The sequence below is a fragment of the Dasypus novemcinctus genome, chromosome 20 (genome assembly GCF_030445035.2).
Source record: "Dasypus novemcinctus isolate mDasNov1 chromosome 20, mDasNov1.1.hap2, whole genome shotgun sequence".
Classification (NCBI taxonomy): domain Eukaryota; kingdom Metazoa; phylum Chordata; class Mammalia; order Cingulata; family Dasypodidae; genus Dasypus; species Dasypus novemcinctus.
Genome location: NC_080692.1, coordinates 14,609,980 through 14,630,074, shown reverse-complemented (window position 1 = coordinate 14,630,074; position 20,095 = coordinate 14,609,980). Strand labels below are relative to the sequence as shown.

The 20,095-nt window shown below is 46.9% G+C and overlaps 1 protein-coding gene across 1 annotated transcript in view; it reads right to left on the bottom strand.

The window, feature by feature from the left end:
• Positions 1-19,023, bottom strand: part of IL2RA (interleukin 2 receptor subunit alpha) — a 67,691-nt gene extending 48,668 nt beyond the window's left edge. Inside the window, exon 1 of the mRNA XM_058282449.2 lies at positions 18,810-19,023. Coding sequence (XP_058138432.1) covers positions 18,810-18,873 — 64 coding nt within the window. The 5' untranslated portion in view covers positions 18,874-19,023. The remainder of the gene's footprint in view (positions 1-18,809) is intronic.
• Between the last annotated feature and the right edge of the window lie 1,072 nt (positions 19,024-20,095).

The following is a 20,095-nucleotide window of genomic DNA, read 5'->3' as shown; positions in this document are numbered from 1 at the left end:
AATGACACAGAAAACCCTTTCCTGTGTTCCAGGAACTACCCTCAGAAAAACAAACCTAAAGGCTTTTGCTTGAGTTCTGCCTCTGTAACCAGAGTGCACTGACCAAGAGCTCCTGATGGCCATCTGGTGCCTCTCCGCCAATGCTGAAAAGAGACACAGCCTTAAATTTGCTCCAGAGCCCGCTTTAAAAAAAAAAACAAAACTTTATATTAATTGAAGGACAATACATGCAGAAAAGTATTCTTATCTTAAATTCGATGTTTCCCAAATTGAACACACTGGCATAAGCAGCCCCCATGTTAGAAAATCTAGTACCGCTCTGCTTGAACCCAGAAACTTTTTCACATCCCCTTCTGGTCACCGCCTCCCAGGAAGTAACCGCTGTCGTGACTATTTGTTTTCCCTATTTTTGAATTTTATATGAATGTATTCTTACAGATCCTCTTCCTTTGGGTCTGGCTTCTTTTGCGCGACTGGACTTTGGGATATTCACTCATCTTGGTGTGCATAAATGCATTTGTTCATTCTCCATGGTGATATTCTGTTGTGTGAATATACTATAATTTATCTACTCTACTGTAGACATGTGGGTTGTTTCCAGTTTGCACTATTACAAATGGTGCTGGAAGGGATATTCTCATACATGTCCTTTGCTGACCATATGTATTGTGTTTCTCTCTGTGCTTTACCCAGAGCTCATTTTTTAACTGCTGGCTCTCCTCTGTCCCTGCCTTATACAAATTATTAGTTGACGCACAAAATCATTGTCTCTTATTGTTTTGGATAAGTGGGTCCTATTACACTCAGTGGACACCTCCCTGGACCACAGATGAGGCTCCTGAAATGGGTACTAATGTTGAGCGTATTATAGAATTCAAATCCGAGGTGATCACATTTTCCAAGGACATGAGAACTTAAGATCTTTGCCCATCAGTCACTAGGAATAGCTTTGTATTAACAAGTGAAAACATGGGCATCGTCATGCATGGAGTAATTACGGCAGGAACTGGATAAACGTCCTTGGCTGGAACCAGGACATTCAGCAGGCTGCTAGTGGTGCGGGTGGGGGAGCTGGCCACCCTGCTGGGAGGTCAAATGACTTGGAGAGCCTGGTGTAGAAGAGCTGTTGCAATGAGGCCAGGGTTTATTAAACCGCAGAATGCTGGGTCTGACAGGGGCACTTAAAGACCCTCTACAGCAGTCTGGTCACTTGCACGGAGAAAGTGAATGCTTTCCCCAACGTGTCTCAGAGTTCTTGGGGAACGACCATGGGTGTTCCCAGAGGCTGCAAAGATGACAGTGACAGGAGCCCCATAGAGCTGGAAAAGGGCAGATGCACGAAACAACCAGAGCACAAGTTCAGGGCTGTGATAACAGTATTATATCCTGATGTCACCAAGCATGCAACACAGGGTATGCTCTGAGCACAGGGGTGTGGCGTGTACTGCACTAATTCCACGGGACAAAGGGTAAGAGAGACCTGAGGTGGGTGAGGCTGGTCTGTCGGGAAGCGGGTGTCAAAAAGAAAGCCTAGGAGTCAACCCTGCTCTGAAGTTTTTTCTGGCCCTCACATCCATGCCTCCTGTTTTGGTTTCCTAGGCTGTTCAAGCAAATACTGTGTAATGGGTTGGCTTAAACAATGGGCATTTATTAGCTTACGGTATTGAGGCTAAAAGAAAGTCCAAATCAAGGCATCATCAGGGAAGCAGACGTGGCTCAGCTGATAGAGCCTCTGCCTACCATATGGGAGGGTCCAGGATTCGATACCCAGGGCCTCCTGACCCGTGTGGTGAGCTGGCCCACGGGCAGGGCTGCTGCTGCACGCCAGGAGAGTCACGCCATGCAGGAGCGCCCCTGCGTGAATAAAGCGCGGCCTGCCCAGGAGTGGCACTGCACACACGGAGTGCTGACGCAGCAGGATGACGTAACGAAAAAGAGACACAGTTTCCCGGTGGCACTGAGGGTGCAGGCAGACACAGAAGAACACACACAGCGAGTGGACACAGAGAGCAGACAATGGGGGTGGGGGGGGGGACAGGGGGAGAAAGGGAGAGGAAAAAAAAGGCATCATCAAGGTGATACTTTCTTCCCAAGGAATGGAATTCTGGGCTGGTGATTCTTGACTCCTCTGTCACATGGCAAGGCACATGGTAGACCTCCTGGTCTTTCTCTTCTCTTCCGGTTTCTGGCTTCTCTCTCTGTGGTTTTCTCTCCCTGTGTCTGAATTTCATTCTCTTATGAAGGACACCAGGAATAGGCATAAGACCCATCCGGACTGAGTTGGGTCACACCTTAACCGAGGTAACCTCAGCAAAAGGTTCTACTTACAATGGGTTCACATCCCCAGGGATGGATTAAATTTTTTTTAAGGTTTATTTTTTATTTATTTATTTTATTTTACTTTTTAATTTATCTCCCCTTCTCCCTGCCCCCAGTTGTCTGCTCTCTGTGTCCATTTGCTGTGTTCTTCTGTGACGGCTTCTATCCTTATCAGTGGCACCGGGAATCTGTGTCTCTTTTTGTTGTGTCAGCTCTCCATGTGTGCGGCACCATTCCTGAGCAGGCTGCGCTTTCTTTTGCGCTGGGCAGCTCTCCTTATGGGGCACACTCCTTGCATGTGGGGCTCCCCTACACGGGGGACACCCCTGCGTGGCAGGGCACTCCTTGCGCGCATCAGCACTGCGTGTGGGCCAGCTCCACACGGGTCAAGGAGACCCGGAGTTTGAACCGCGGACCTCCCATGTGGTAGACGGACGCCCTAACCACTGGGCCAAGTCTGCTTCCCGGATTAAATTTAAGAATGTGTTTTTCTGGGCTACGTACAGCTTCAAATCATCATAGTACCACTCTCCCAGATCACTAATCATGATACCGATGCTGACTCACACTTAACGCTGACTGCAGGCCAAGGACTGTCCCAGGCCCGTCACACACGGCAAGCTCTCTCCGCTCCGCAGCTACCCTGTGCGGTAGGCACTGCTAGGATCACCCCCATTGCGTGGATGAAGGAAGTGGCTTTCCCAAAGCCACACAGCAGTGAGTGGTGAAGCCGCCATTTGGAGCCAGGCGGCTTACAGGCTTCATGCTCTCCCCTCCCCTCCCTCTGGGCCCTAGCGACCTCCGGTCTCCATGGCGACCGTAGCCTCTGACCTTTGACTGCCCTCAGCACACACATGTTCCTGTACCACAGGCAGACTGCCGTAGGATCCTGGAGGGAAATGATGGGAGCATGCTCTAAGGCAGGGGCAGGGAGCACGGAGAGAGGCTGCAAACTCTAAGTGATTTTGAGGGCTGGAGTCTTCAGGAGCTGGGGTCTGGTTGGTGCATGGGACAGGGAAGAGCCAAGGACATTGCCCTGGCTTCCTGGGAAACTGGGTGGAGGGTGGTGCCGTTCATTGAGGTAGGAAATACAGGAGGAAGAGGAGGCCCAAGGGCACCGTTTTGGCTGTCCCGAGCTTGAGAAGCCTGTGTAGCGGTTTGATGTGGGTATGAATCCCAAAACCAGATATTGGATTATGTTTGTAATCTGGTCTGTACCTGGGCATGATTAGGTTATGATTAGGGCTTTGATTGGGCCACGTCATTAGGGTATTGAGTCCCGACCTCTCGATGGGTGGGGACTCACAGATAAAAGGCATGGCAAGGGACAGAGTTGAGGGTTTTTGATGTTGGAGTTTTGATGTTGGAGTTTGATGCTGAAGCCTTAAGCTGGAGCCCCAGGAAGTAAGCTCACAGAGGAAAGAGAAGCAAGCCCCAGGAAGAGAGGAACCCAGGAAGAAGCAAGCCCTGGGAGGAGAAGAACCCTGAATCCAGAGAGAAGCAAGACACTAGAAGGAAGGAACCCAGGAAGCCTGAACCCTTGCTGATGTCGGCAGCCATCTTGCTCCAACACGTGAAAATAGACTTTGGTGAGGGAAGTAACTTCTGCTTTATGACCTGGTATCTGTAAGCTCCTATCCCAAATAAATACCCTTTATAAAATCCAACCCATTTCTGGTATTTTGCATCAGCACCCCTTTGGCTGATGAATACAGCCTGCAAGAAGTCCACGAGGAATGGTCCACTGGGCCCTTAGCTGTGTGGATTGGAAGTTTGGCAAGCAATGTTTATTGAGCACCTACTATATCCTGGTTACTTTAGACAGGTGATCTTATTTAACCTTATAGCAAACCCGTGGGGTATGTGCTCTAATTCCCATTTTACACCAACAGGAATCGAGGCCCCCAGAGGTTTAAAAGACCTGCCCAACATCAGCTTCACTTAGATCTCTGTATGAACTTTTTTTTTCTTTTTCTTTTTCTTTTTAAATTAAAGTTAATAGAGCACAAGGAATGTTACATTAAAAAACATTTTAAAAAAAACAAAAAACATAAGAGGTTCCCATATAACCCACTCCCCACCTCCCACCACATCATTTTTGTAAATTGTATTTTTTTTGAAGATATATACATCACCAAAAAAATGTTACACTAAAAAATATAAGAGGTTCCTGTATACCCCCCACTCCCCACCCCACTCCTCCCACACCAACAACTTCCCCCATCATTGTGGCACACTCATTGCACTCGGCGAACACATTTTGGGGCACCGCTGCACTACACAGATAATAATTTACCCTGTAGTTCACACTCTCCCCCAGTATATTCAGTGGGTTATGACAGGATATATAAAGTCCAGCATCTGACCCTGCAATATCATTTAGGACAACTCAAAATCCCAAAAATGCCCCACATCACATCTCTTCTACCCTCTCCCTGCCCTCAGGCAACTACTGAGACCACTTTCTCCACATCGATGCTAAAATTTCTTCTATTACTCGTCACAATAGTTTTATAGTAGAATATCAGTAAGTCCACTCTAATCCATATTTTATTCCTCCATTCTGTGGACCCTGGGATGGTGATGGCCTCTCTACCTCTAGATCAAGAGGGGCTTAGATTCCACAGGGATGATGGATGCAATTCCTCTGCTTACAGTTGCAGGCACTCTGCGGGAACTTTTAACCTTGCCTCTCCCTCAGGCCCCAGGCTTATCTGCCTTCAATCATTCCTCACACTGAAACGTTTGCTGTCACTCTAAGGCATAAATCTATCCGGTCTTTCTCTTATCTAGACCCCGCTGGGGTATTCCCTTCCTCTCTTTGCCCAACCCGCCTCCAGAGAGAGTTCATGCATCAGTCTCAGAAATCTTCCCCCCTCGGGCTGTGGGAACCAGGAGCAGGGCTGGGAGCTCACCCAGTCTTCCGCCTGGCTTGCACCTTACCGTCTTCCTAATTCTTCCTTGTCCCGCAGGTCTCTCCTTAGCTGCCAATCTCTAGGAGCACTCGCCAACCAGCCTGCCATTTCTTCAGGCAGCCCTTACTTCTGGACCCCTCACGTGCCCCCCACTTTGCTGGGACTTGCACAAAATAGTGCTCGGCAGTCTTCCTAAAAGAAAGTGAACCTTCCCAAGTCCAAGCTACGAGTCACACTCCACACTAAATCACGACCGCTTTCTGTCATCTCAGGATGCTTTCCGGTTGGGAAGAATTCCAGTAAGCAAGTGAGATGTGGACAATTATTTCTGTAAGGGGGTAGGGTGCCAGTAGGAGCCAAGCTTCGAGGTGGCAGGTGAGGAAGGTGCATTTGAAGGACCTGCAGGCTGTGATGCATGGAGCTGGGGTGCAGAGGACATTGTATGAGGACAGATGAGAACAAAGATCGAAGGTCAGGCAGAAGAAACTGGGATGTGTCCCACAAGCAACTAGGGATGATTGTTGCTCTTTGAACAGGGGAAAAGCATAATGTAAATTGCTTTCAAGGGAGATTAATTTGGAAGCGGACTTGGCCCAGTGGTTAGGGCGTCCGTCTGCCACATGCGAGGTCCGCAGTTCAAACCCCAGGCCTCCTTGACCCGCGTGGAGCTGGCCCATGTGCAGCGCTGATGCGCGCAAGGAGTGCCGTGCCACACAGGGGTGTCCCCTGCATAGGGGAGCCCCACGCGCAAGGAGTGCACCCCGTAAGGAGAGCCACTCAGCATGAAAGAAAGTGCAACCTGCCCAGGAATGGCACCACACATATGGAGAGTTGATGCAGCAAGATGACACAACAAAAAGAAATACAGATTCCCGTGCTGCTGACAACAACAGAAGCAGACAAAGAAGAAGATGCAGCAAATAGACACAGAGAACAGACAACTGGGGCAGGGTGGGGGGGGGGGAAGGGGAGAGAAATAAATAAATAAATCTTTAAAAAAAAAAAAGGGAGATTAATTTGGGGATGGGCCAAAGAATGATTTAGAAGACTGGCCTAAGAAGCCCACGGGAATTAGTGACACCTGTTGACAGCTTGCTTCCTTGGTGCCAGTGGGAGAAAAGGGACTGTGTGTACAGGATTGAGAAAGTAAATTCTGTCCAGATAGACCAGCTCCATCACTCTCTTGGGCACGTGAGTTTCTGCCTTGCAACCTCAGTTTCCTCATCTGTAAAATGGAGATAACAGACGCAAAGTGCTTTGTATAGTTCCCAGGTGACCCATGATAAGCCCTCGGCAACTGTAATTCCTGTTAGGTGGCGAGGAGGAAGGCAAGATGATTTGCCTATTGTCGCTCATGCTGGCTGACATCTCTGCACCAGCCCCCTGAAAACTAAGGCCAAGGAAGCGAAGTCAAGACACTCAGGGAGAGGGAAAGTGAAAGTGACGGGTCTGGGGAGTGAAAGACAGTGAGAGCCAAAAGTGAAATGAACGCCAACAAAACTGAACATCAAGCGCTCACATTTAACCCTTTGCGGTCTCCGTGAACGCCTGGGTGTCAGCAGGATGTCTGAGGAAACCGCCCTCTTGCTTTAAAAAGTTTATTTTTGTTGCTGATTCTTTTGCTTTCCACTGACAACGAGGAGTGTTCTCTTTACAGAGGTCCTTTTTTTCTCTCTCTCTCTAAATCAAGCTCTTACCAGAGGTGTCACTACCACAAGGGCCGGAAATAGATACCACACCGGTGCTCAGCTGGGTTGGAAGGCTTTGCCCGATTTCATCAGAAGGGGAAGCCCAGCCCCCAGCCAGGAAAGGTGTCAGATCCGCTGGTCTTGCGTGAAGTCACCATCCCCTGAAACTCCCAGGAAACCTGCAGAGCCCCGGCCGGAAGAAGCTGACATCAACAGATGTGGGTACTTCAAATACAACCTTCAGAAATGATTCCCTTGCCCTTTACTAGGTGTTTTAGTTTCCTGGCTACTAAAACAAACACCACACAGTGGGTTGGCTTAGCAACAGGAATGTATTGGCTCATGGTTTCGGAGGCTGGAAGGCTTGCTTCCACCCGGGGTCAGTATCTTCTGGCTGGCTGACCATCTCTGGGGTTCCTTGGGTTTTCCATCCCATGGTGATGCCCATGTCCTCTCCTTTCTCTTTCAGCTTCTGGCTGCTCCCTGTGGCTTCTCTCTTCCTCTGACTTTCACTGTATTTTTAAGAGACTCCGGTAAATCCAGACTAAAGGCCACCCTGATTTAGTTCACCCTCACCTCAACTGAAGTAACATCTGGAAGAAATCTTATTGACAACGAGTCCACACTCACTAGAATGTGGACCAAGACCAAGACTTTGCCCAAACTGGAGGAGACAATTCCATCCACCACACCAGGTAGCATAATAAATTGATCTTTCCCTGGACAGATGGACCACTGCACTTCAAGGGGCTTGTTGAAGAGTGAATCGTGTCTCCCCCAAAAGATGAATTCAAGTCCTAACCTCCCGTCCTGTGGGTCTGTGAATAGGATCTTTGAAGATACCTATTTAGATGAGGCCAAATTGAATCAGGGTGGACTTTAACCCTATAGCTGGAGTCATAATAAGGAGAGGAAATCTAGAAGAGATACAGATAACTGAGTAGAAGCCAGAAGTAAAAAGCCATCCAGTGGATGGGGCGGATTGTCATGTGATGGAGGCAGAGGTGCAAGCCAAGGAATGCCCAGAGTGCTCCAGACTTCAGAGAAAACATGGTCTGCCCAGTACCTTCATGTTGAGCTTCTACCCTCCAAAACTGTGAGACAATATGTTTCTTTTTTTTTTTTAAGATTTATTTTTTATTTATTTCTCTCCCCTCCCCACCCCCAGTTGTCTGCTCTCTGTGTCCATTCGCTGTGTGTTCTTCTGTGACCGCTTCTATCCTTATCAGCGGCACCCGGAATCTGTGTTTCTTTTTGTTGCATCATCTTGCTGCATCAGCTCTCCGCGTGTGCGGCACCATTCTTGAGCAGGGTGCACTTTATTTCGAGCTGAGCGGCTCTCCTTACGGGGCGCACACCTTGCACGTGGGGCTGCCTTATGCAGGGGATACCCCTGCGTGGCACGGGACTCCTGGCGCACATCAACACTGCACATGAGCTGGCTCCACATGGATCAAGGAGGCCTGGGGTTTGAACCCTTGACCTCCCGTGTGGTAGACGGATGCCCTATCCATTAGGCCAAGTCCTCTTCCCAATACGTTTCTAATATTTAAGCTGACCCATCATGTGATATTTGTCATAGCAGACCTGGCAAACTAAGGCAGGGCTTATTTCATGACACTATGTATATATTTAAGAAAAACTGTGGCATTACTTTTAAATGCATAATAACATAAGCGGGGCCAATGAGGTGAGGTTTGCTCACTCCCTCCTTGGGGAGCTCTTGGACATCTAGGATCAGCGAATACTCACACATAGTTGGGCATGTGGCAGTTCGTCTGTACTATCTACAAATGGTGCTTCCAAAATACTTGGAGAATATGGAAACAATAACTATTGTCTTAAAGGAGTGTGAATACTTCTGCGTGAAATGTTTCCATTTTTTCCATAAAGGAGTATCTTAAGAAAAAGAAGGGAAGCGGACTTGGCCCAGTGGTTAGGGCGTCCGTCTGCCACATGGGAGGTCCGCGGTTCAAACCCCGGGCCTCCTTGACCCGTGTGGAGCTGGCCCATGCACAGTGCTGATGCGCGCAAGAAGTGCCCTGCCACGCAGGGGTGTCCTTCACATAGGGAGCCCCACGCGCAAGGAGTGCACCCCATAAGGAGAGCCGCCCAGCGTGAAAGAAAGTGCAGCCTGCCCAGGAATGGCACCGCCCACACGGAGAGCTGACACAACAAGATGATGCAACAAAAAGAAACACAGATTCCCATGCCGCTGACAACAGAAGCGGACAAAGAAGAATACGCAGCAAATAGACACAGAGAACAGACAAGTAGGGCAGGGAGGGGGGGAGGGTAGAGAAATAAATAAATAAATCTTTGTTTAAAAAAAAGAAAACTTCTGGACATTCTCTGTCTATAGTATTCGAAATTCAAAATTAGCAGTGTCTGATTTTAATGATTTTAATAATTAATAGTGGGAAAAAAACCAATATCCTTCTCTCTATCCCAAAAGTTAGTGTGAGCCTGAGGCAGTGACCAACTCAAGACCTGTTGGGTCTTCCAGTAGAAGGGACATCTGTGTGTTCCATCAACCCTGCCTTCCCACTTCTAATTTATCACTTAAGGTGAGTTATAGTAAATAATTATCTGAGCAATATATTTCTCTCCTACAAGATGTTGAGTCCCTGGAGACCAAGGACTGGGTCTTATTCAGCTTGGTATCTCTAACCTCTATGACACATAGTAGTTGATTCATAAATGTTTGCTGAATGAATGAATGAACAAAGGAGTACACAATTAACTGGAAGTCCCGCCATGAGGAAGAGCTTGTCCCCAGTCACCTGGTTGTTTCCCATTCCACCTGTCACATTCACCCTTTCTCTTGACCCCACTGGTACAGCAACGTTTTCACTCTGAAAACGTCACAGGAGAGAAACTGCCACCCATAGAAGCACACACCTATGCTTGCCTTTGTTTTATTTTTATTGCTGAGAGTTCAGCGAGCAGCGCGACTTCTGAAGGAGGCATCTATTTTGGTGCCAAACAGAAAAGAGTGGGTGATTCCGTGGGCAGAGATGGCAATTCCTGAACAGGGTGTGGTGACTCACGCTGGAGGTATTCAGAATTTCCTCTGTTTTGGGGGCTGCGGGAGCACACTTGACTCCACTGCATGCTTTCTTTCTTTCTTTGAAGCCCAGTCAAATGCAGGAAAGACACCCAAAGTTGCTGTCTGAGGGCAGAAGGAGGACTGGGGGTTGCATGATTCAGAGAACCAAGAATCCAAAGGCCACATGGGACTCTAAGAGATTCTACAAGAAGTCAATGGCTTGAATAGAATAAGGAGCACTGGAGGCCTGTAGGCAGGAGAACTCTTAATTTATGCATAGCCACAGAGCAGTGGGACATTCCTCAGAGCACACTTACTGGAACTTTTTAAAGAACAAAAAGAACCTTCTTTATTAACCCAGCACGTATATCTTTGACCTCTAGGAGCAGTTTAGAAGAGCGGTGAAGAAGGTGGGTCCTGGTAGTAGACTGCTTGGGCTGAAATACTAGCTCCTTCCTAGTTGTGTTATGTGAGGGGCCTATTTGTCCTCTGTAAGTCTCAGTTTTCAGCTATGAAATGGGGATACTATGACCTATCCTATTTTGGGTACCAAATAAAATACTACTTGTAAAGTGCTTTAACAGAATTCCTGAAAGAGAGTATATATGCCATAAATATGAGCTCTTGCTATTATCATCATCAGTGTTTAAAATGTTTCTCGAATCAAGAGTCCAAGGATAAACTGGCATTGGCATCCTTGCTGGCTTAGTGCATGGGCTTGCCTTAACCAGTCATCTGCTGTTACAGGACACAGGTCTGCTCAGCTTTCTCATTTAGAGGAGATCAGGGCCAATTGGAACTTGGTCTGTTTTTCTTGCTCTTTCAGGCAAGGGAACCAATTGCCTCCTTATAACTTCTGTTTTAGTCCTTGGCAACATGCTGCTCTTTCTTCTTCCTTTGGGAAAACCTACACGGTTAATCCTAATCTTGCTCTTTCACAGCATCTGGCATGAGGAGAGAGCCTTGAAAAGGGGAAAGCAGCTCAGTAAGTCCATCGGACTGATCCCTATCTTCACTTAGGGGGCAGGCCCACCCAGCAACAGAGGACTTGAAGATTCTTGCTCCTTCCACTTCCCTCGCTCATCTTCCTCCCAGCCTGGTGACCTTCTGGCCAACCCACCCCATCTGCCCCAAGCCACCCCCAGTCTGGTGCCTTAGAGTTTTGGGCTGCCTGAAGTTCTCCTGTACTTAGGGTACCTGATACAGGATAGAGAGCTACAAGCAGAGGTGCTGGTCAAAAGCCCCACGAACTGGGTGGGCATGGGTGGAGGAGACGGCTGTCAGATGGAAGCCCTAGGACTTCAGCCTCATGGCATGTGGTTAGCTGGAGATAGGTCAGGGCAAAAACTGGAGGTAGGGACACAAGCCCAGGACTTCTTTGAGTGTTACCCACAGTTATTCATGTAGAATTGGTGATGCTTATACAGGGACCCATAATGTCAGAGACCAACGGCATCTGCAGACATTGGAGAATTAAGGTGAGATGAGGAGCACTTAAATTCTTCTTGTCTGCATAACAATATTAGTAGTTATCAGAGAATCCCTATCCATTTGAGCCTCATTTCACTCAGCACACAACCAAAAAAGTTATATATATATGAAATATGGATCAATTAGTTAATTGCCCTAGAAGCCTCCTCGGTTTCCGTTTACTCATGGATCACAGTGTATGTATATAAGCCAGTAGGAAATACCGCCCTCCAGTCCATCACATGATCTTCAGAGACAGCATGTCCCGGGACCGTTTTCACTAAGAAGCCTTTTCTTAACTCTCCAGGTAAAATATTGCTCTCCCTGTTCTGACCACCTCTGGCGTTCATCAGCTCTGCCACCTACTACTTTGCAATATTTAACCTCGTGTCTTCCCCAGATTTATTTTCCCATTTTAATTGCAAGTCCCGGGTGGGTAAAAGCAACGTGTGTTTCTTCTCTCACATCATAGCCTTGCTACTTTAAATGTGACCCGTGCATCAGCAGCATTGGATTCATGTGAGAGCCTCTTGGAAGCAGCATCTCAGGGCCTGCTGCAGAAATCCTGAATCGGAATCTGCACTGTAACAAGAGCCCCAGGTGATCTGGAAACACAAAAGCTAGAGAAGCACATGCAGGGGCGCCTATTCTTAGTGAGTAGAAATGAAATGAGATCAGACCAACCATAGTAATCATTATCGTGTCTCTCTAAAGAAGTATATTTCAAGCCTAACTGCGTTTTGAATAATTTGAGAAATTTTTAAAAAATGACAATGTCCAGTTCTCATTCCCAGGGATTCTGATTTAGTGGGTCTCGGATGGGGCTTTGGCATCATTTTTTTTAAAAGCATCCCCGATGCAAATCCTAATTCTGGGAACTAATATGTTGGGAACCACTAGCTCTAAACACATTTCCTAGTGGAACTTGTGTTCTCTTATTGATAGATGCAAACCATAGAGTAACCTTAAAACTAGTCATACGGTTTGAGTAATTTTAAAGTGGAAAATACTTAAAATTCCTGGAGACAATTATATTAATGTTTCCCCTAAATGGGTGATTTATTTGAAAGTAGAGTATTCAGTGATGGGTTGTTGACTCATTGGCAAATACTGTTGGTACTCCCGTGGCTGTCCTCAGGCTAAGAATTGCTCAGATGTTTCATCTCCATTGTTAAAAATGAGACTCTGAGGTGAGGACTGTAAGCTTTTGCATCGCTGTAGTCCCAATATGCAGCAAAGCTCCCAGAACATGGTAAAAGCTCATATACGTTCATGGAAAGAATGAATAAATAAATGCAAGAATGGATGGGTGAATGAAATTATCGTTGAGCGTTCATGTAAAGACATGCAGGCGATATTGGACTGGAATTTAAGCCTAGGGTCTTGCCCTGGCTCTGCCAGTTTCCTTGCTTGCCTACTGCCCTTGGTTTGCCTCTGGTACCCTTTCCTTGCTACCCTCCCTAGACACCTAGGCGTCTAGGCTGCCCTTGCCAAGCCAAATACAGTGCCCTGAGGGGTAACTTCCCCTCAGTGCTCATGACTATGGTGTTAAGACATTAAAGAGCATCACCAGAGATCTTACCTTGTGTGGCAGGTTGAGTTATTTACCCCAGGGGAAAAACCATGTTCTGAATCCATTCCTGTGGGTGTGAACCCATTGTGAATAGAACTTTTTGAAGCTGTTATTTTTAGTTAAACTGTGGCCCAACTACATGAGGTTGGGCCTTTATCCTATTACTGGAAGCTTTGTGAAGACAAAGCCACACCGAAGAGTAGAAGCTGGAAGTCAACGGAACTCAGAAGAGAAATGGGAGGACATCACCATGTGACGGGAAAAGCCGAGGAGCCCCAAGGATTGCCGGCCCACCAGAATATACCGACCCGGGAGGAAGCAAACCTGCTAACCTCTGAAACCACAAGGCAATAAATTCCTGTTGTCACGTCAACCCACTGTATGGAATTTATCTTAGCAGCTGGGAAACTAAGACACCTGGGAACCCTGCTTTACAGGGAGACTGTAATCTAAGTACCACGGTCCAAGAGGAACCCCGTTTTAAAATAATCAAGTCTTTATTTCGCGATTAGATGAGAATTCTCTAATGAAAACCAGACAGAGTATCAATAAAGACAATTGTACAATTTTGTGCGTATGTATGTTTTTCTGAAGAGACGGTTAATAGATCACATCGTTTTCTCAAGGGGTCATCTCCCAAAAAAGATGAAGAACCAAAACAATAGGTGGAATATTAGGGAAATGCAGATCAAAACCATAACGAGATACTAGGTTGGCTATTACTGAAGAAACAATATAACAAAGTGTTGGTGAAGACGTAGAAAAATTGAAATCCTCGAGCCTTGGCTGGTGGGAATGTAAGATTGTGCAGTCACTGTGGAGAATAGTTTGGTGGTCCCTCAAGTAGTAAGTGTAGGATTGCCATCTGACCCAGCAATTCCCCTCTTAGGTGTACAGCCCAAAGAACGGAAAGCAGGAGCTCAAATAGACCCTTGAAAACCCACGTTCATAGCAACATTATTCACGACTGTCAAGAGGTGGAAACAGGCGGCGGACTTGGTCCAGTGATTAGGGCGTCCGCCTACCACATGGGAGGTCTGCGGTTCAAATCCTGGGCCTTCTTGACCTGTGTGGAGCTGGCCCATGCGCAGTGCTGATGCGTGCAAGGAGTGCCCTGCCATGCAGGGGTAACCCCAGCGTAGGGGAGCCCCATGCACAAGGAGTGCACCCCGTAAGGAGAGCCGCCCAGCGCGAAAGGAAATGCAGCCTGCCCAGGAATGGCACTGCACACACAGAGAGCTGACACAACAAGATGACGCAACAAAAAGAAACACAGATTCCTGTGCCGCTGACAACAACGGAAGCGGACAAAGAAAAACACGCAGCAAAGAGACACAGAGAACAGACAACCGGGGTAGGGGGGAGAAGGGGAGAGAAATAAATAAAATAAATCTTAAAAAAAAAAAAAAAAAAAGAGGTGGAAACAACCAAAGTGCCCATCAAGGGGTGAACGGACAAACAAAAGGTGATATGGCCATACAATGGGACAGTATTCAGCCCCAGAAGTGGCCATATAGCCTCTCCTTCAGGGATTCTTAACTTTTTTTGTTCCATGGACCCCTTTGCCAGTCAGGTGAAAACCACGGACCCCTTACTAAGTCCACACCATACCAGTATGATTTAATAAATATATCACACCTGCACCAACACGTCCCCACAAGAACAATGTTTTTTTGAATTTCCGTTCAAGCTCATGGACCTCTGGTTAAGATCCCCTGCATCTACTGGAACGCTTTCAGGCGTTTGGGGTTTATGTCTTTGAGGCGGCCAATTGACCTGAGGCCCTGTTTCCTTTTCTCACAGGAGAAGGACTGGGATAAAGAGAGGAAAGACAGGTCCCCGCCCATGTAAGTCCTCTCCTGCGAAAAACAAGGAAATCGTGTGAGGATAGAAATTCCCTAAACACAGCCAACAAGAGGCAGCAGGCCTCCCCAGCACTTGACGGTTTTGCCTTGACAGGCACTCCTGCAGCGCTGACGGAAGCAGTGGGCCCTGCACGAGCGCAGCACGGGACCTTTTAAGAGGTGGAAATAACCGGTAGCGATGTCAGGGCTCGGTATGCTGACACTCAAAGGTCTCTGAACCCAGACTCTGCCTTGTAAGTCTTCAGCTTGGAAACTTTTTCATCCAAAAGTACCCCAGCTTGAAAATGCCTTTTAAGCAGAGCATATTTCATTTCCTTCTCAGAATTCAGAGTGGTAGAACTGGAAGAAGTTTTAAAGATCATCTGGGCCAATGGTCTCATTTGACAGAGAGAAACCGAGGCCCAGAGAGGGACACCGTTTACCAAAGGTCACGCCCTTCACGTGACTTCTCTTATTTCCCCCCCAAAAGGTTCGTTAGGAGATGCCGGGACCCACTTTCAGCTTCCTAATTGTCCTCACTTCTGACATGCCCCACTTCCTACGGGAAACCCTCTGTTTATTTGTCAAGTTTCTACTGATCACTGGGCAGTGAGTGGAGCAGGGAAATTAACTAGAGTGGCCACAGTGCAAGGGGTAGCTCACGGTGACTGTAACTTTTATAGGAACGACCTCAAGGAGAAATTACATGGACATGTCCAGAGTACCCAAGGTGGTAGCAAGTGGATGCAAAAATGTACTTCCCTTTGAACTGCGCGGTCCCAGGGCCAGAGTTGTGGAGCACACCAAAAGGTCTTTCCAAGCATCTCCAGCCGGCTCATTAGTGAGGTCAATTCTTTTTGTATCTCAGTTTTCTCAAAGGTGAAATGGAGCGTTTGTATAAGTGATATACATCGCTGCCTTTTTAAGTCAGTCAGTTTTAAGGGAAGTAGTGGCTGTTTTATCAGGTACTCCCTACGTTTACCAAAGCCCTGCTTCTCCAAGGTGTATCCAAAGATGCACATGGGAACAGTAGTAATGATACTTTGGGATCCAGAGAAGTCGAACGGTTAAATGCAAACAGTTAGACACTCTGTGTTTTAATGACAAATGTGAAGATGGGAAATTCCAGTGTGGGCAGCAGTCTTTACAAGAAGGGATAATTAGACAAAAATATCATCTTAATGGGTTTCCACAGTTTTTTTTAGCTTAGGAGCTGAAGATTTGATCACAGAATTCCTAGAATGAAAGAAAGATGAGCAAGGGACAGATAAACTCTCAGAATTTCCACAATTCTGAGAAAGGCACCTTTAATAACGTGCCGTGTTGGCAATATCAAGAGAATCCTCTTTGTAACCACATCCCAGGACCCAGTAATATAGAGACTAAAAACACCCAAGCTCACTAATAGGGCCTCTGACACCCATCATCCTTTTAAATAGTGGCTTTGGAAATTTTCAGAATGAAAATCTGCCTTATGAATCAGCTAGAAATTGTGTTTATTGATAGTCTGTCTGATTTTCATTAAAGAATTCTCATCCCTGAGAAATAAAGACTTGATTATTTTAAGACCAGTTTCCTCTTGGGGGAATAAGTCTTAGAGGAGATTATTTTTACCCTAGAGTGGTTCATAGGGCATAAATTGAGCCCAGAAGTTCCATCCATTCCTTTCTCTTTGGCCACACTCCTCCTGGTTTGTCTCTTGATCAGACTATTTCAGGAGCCTCATCACCAGCCTCTGAGCACCTCACCTCTCCCCACCCTGTTCCAGACACATCTCCATAAAGCTCTGCCACTGTTTGCAGTGGGACAGAAAAAGCACAAACCAGAGAGACCTGGGTTTGAACCCTGGCTCTGTCTCCACTTGTGTGGCTTGGGAGTTTTGGTTTCTTCTTTATTGAATGGGGTTGGTGACACCCACACTGAAAGTTGTGAGGATTACTATAAGACTTACATGTCTGGCAGCAGAAAGTCCTCTATAGATGGTAATTTCTAAGGTCTTCTAGTTCTTTATTGCCTACCAAATGAAGTTAAAAATGTTTAACTCATGAATGTCTGTGTTCTCAGGAAATATCCATGGAAGTATTAAGTGTTCAAGGAGTATGATGTTTACAACCTACTTCCACATGTTTAGAGGACAGATAGAGAGAGAGAGATGGCAAATGTAGCAAAATATTAGAAGTTGGTGGGTCTGGGTGTCTGGGGGAAGGGTATGTTGCAGTTCTCTGGATAGGTTTTATATTAATTTTGCAACTGTCCTCTGAGTTTGAAACTATTTCAAAATAAAAACTTAAAAAAATTTTTTTACTGCTTACCTTGCTCTCCATTCCTCATATCATTCATTTCACCCTACCCTATCTTTCCATCTTTAATTCCCAGTATCCCCAGTGACCTGTCCCACGGTGGTGTCCCAGTGGACCACCTTAATGCGTTGCTGTGTCTTTGCTCAAATGATCACCTCTTCCTGGAGGCTCTACCTATGGACATTTTTACCAGTGCCTCAAGACTCTGTTTGCCCACCTCCTTTACATAAGCCTTCTCTGATGGCCCCAGGGCTCCCATTGACTTCATCACATCCAATGTCCATTGCTGTTACCATATCTATGCCTTTCGCCCCTCACTTGATTATAAACCTCTTAAGAATCAGGACTATATCCCATTCATTTTTGTATTTCCTATAGTGTTGAAAAGGGGCTGATTAGTTACCAGATGGACTTCTGGAGAATGGAAGTGAATAAAAGAGCCTGCCAATTTCTATTTGCCCCACTGACCCCAGAGTCCATTTACGTCCTCAGACAAAGTTACGAATGGTTAGTAATCACATGAAATCATCTGAAATGGTTTTCCAAGAGACAGGGCATGATTAACTGTAAAGATTTTGCTGTCCTTGGACTGACCTCCCACTTGGCAAGGACTCTGTAACAACTGAGGCAGAAGGCCTGCTACGAGCCTTCCTGAAATCATGCCAACTTTAACGCCTGGGTCAAGAAGTTCTCACGAGGCCCGGATCTAGCCCAATATAACATGGTCACTTTCCCCAAACAAGCAAACAGACTCCTTGCAGGCATCATCACGTTTTGCTTCTTGACACATTCTTCTACAGCTGGTCTAGAAATTAAGGATATGAAATCATAGGCTTTCATATCTTCTCTGTCTACCCAAATAAGCAAGGGAAGAAAATTGTTAGAAATTTCATACTCAATTAGGAAGGGTGGTTTGAGGTAAAGTCAGTGGTTTCTTATTTCTTCAGAACAATCTTTGAGCAGACACATTTGAAAGGATGAATGAAATTCAGATTTGCATATATGTATATATACATACATACACATACATACACACACAGGAATGTAGGAAAAAAGTGGTCTACTGAAAATGACCATCCTTATATTTTCTAAAATTTTTTTAAAGTTGCACTTGATACCAGCTTCCTAGGTGGTATTTCCTGAGGCAGTAAAAGCAAAATAGACATCCTCGAAGCGAAGCTTTGCTGAGATCTTAGATTATTCTGGTGCTTTATCTATGAATTACTGGCATCGCGGGCACATTAACCTGGACTTAGAAAGACTCCTGAGAGCCCTTCCGCGTCCTAGCCAGTGGGTACAGTGGAAAACGGGCTTCATTATAGAATAAAAGAGAGTTTCTTGAGGAATCTGGCCATCCATATCCTGTTAACTTTCAAAGATAATACCACTCTATTCTTCCCAGGATTAAGTAGCAAGGGATGTCGGGTGAGGAGAGTCTCTCACCATTCCAAGCTTCCCTTATGGATCAGGGACCTTTGGGGCATAAAGTGGGGCCCCGGTGGGTCTTGGACAAGGAGTGGAACCCGGGATCCAGCCCCCCTTCCCCGACGTCTTCACTTAGAGGCTTCGAGAGCCCCCTCTCCTGCTCTGTGGCTGGGATGCAGCACCCATCACCCTCCCCAGGAGCCCCAGGGCTCCCTCGGCCCCTTACCTGCCATGCAGCCCGTGACCATGAGAACCGCCAGCCATCTCCACACCAGCGGGCCTGGCTCCATCTTTCTGGCTCCCGGGCTGGGCTGCCCACTTGGGGGCAGCGAGGAGAAGAGCCGTCGGTCCGCAGAAGGCCGGGCTGTCCGCTCAGTCTCCCTCCCGCCTCCTGGTGGGTGAGCCCAGGCAAGAACGCATGGCTCCCTTCAGGCTGTCACCCCCGCCACGCCGGCCGGTGGCTTTGGCAGCCGAGAGTCGCTCTCTTAAGTATTAGACCGGCTTGTTCAGCCAGGAAACAGTGCCTATCGCTCTCTTCTCTGGCTTTAATTAAGGAAGTGGTTTTTTTTTTTTTTTTTTTTGGTTAACAGTATACTCTGTAGTAATTTTTCAAGCCCGGGTTTTTTTCATGTTGAATTGCTGGGAGGTGTGGGCTGGGGTGGCTGAGAGGGATAGGGTTTCGTTTCTAAACCCTGTGTTCGGCTTCACCCAGAAAAGGAAAAGGGAGATTCCCCCTGCCGTTGCAGGAGAGGTGAGCTAGCACTTCTTGTCAGTGGTCTCATCTGATGTTTCATGAACTGACGTCACCGTGAAACCGAGGTCCTGCCCCAACTTGGCAGCTCCCTGAGGAATCAGCAGGTGCCACAGAGGATGGAGAAGCCCGGCCATGCCCAGAGCATGGCAAGGGCAGCCGTGGCCCTAGATCGGCATTTCCAGCAGCTGCCTGACCAGGGAGCCCTTTAAGAAACATGGTGGACAAGCCAGGCACAGAAGGACAGATGACCTGTCTAGGATAAGCAAAATCAGGGAGACAGAAAGCAGGTGACCGGCTACCAGGCAGTGGGGAGAGAGGGCATGGGGAGTTATCCCTTCATGGCTGTGGGATTTCTGTTGGGGGGGATGGAAGTTTGGCTAATGGATAGTGATGATGGTCGCACAATATTGTGAACATGATTAGTGCCCCTGAAGGGAATGCTTAAAAATGGTTAAAATGGGAAATTTTGTCTTATATATATGTGACCACAATAAAATTTTTTTAAAAAAGAATTATAGTGGGCTGCAAGATGGGGGTCTCCAATATTCGTGTAATTGAAAAGGAATTGGCAGAGGGACTGATACCCAGAATTCATGATTTCTAATCAGCTCTAGCCCCCATCCCTTCACCATGGTTTTCTGGCACATCCTGAAAGTGATTTGTCAGTTCATAGGATGTTTTGCCTCCAGATTTGTCCAGATTCTCTTAAAGAATCATACTAAAAGTGGGCTTTGGTTTTAAACTGACTTTTTTGGTAA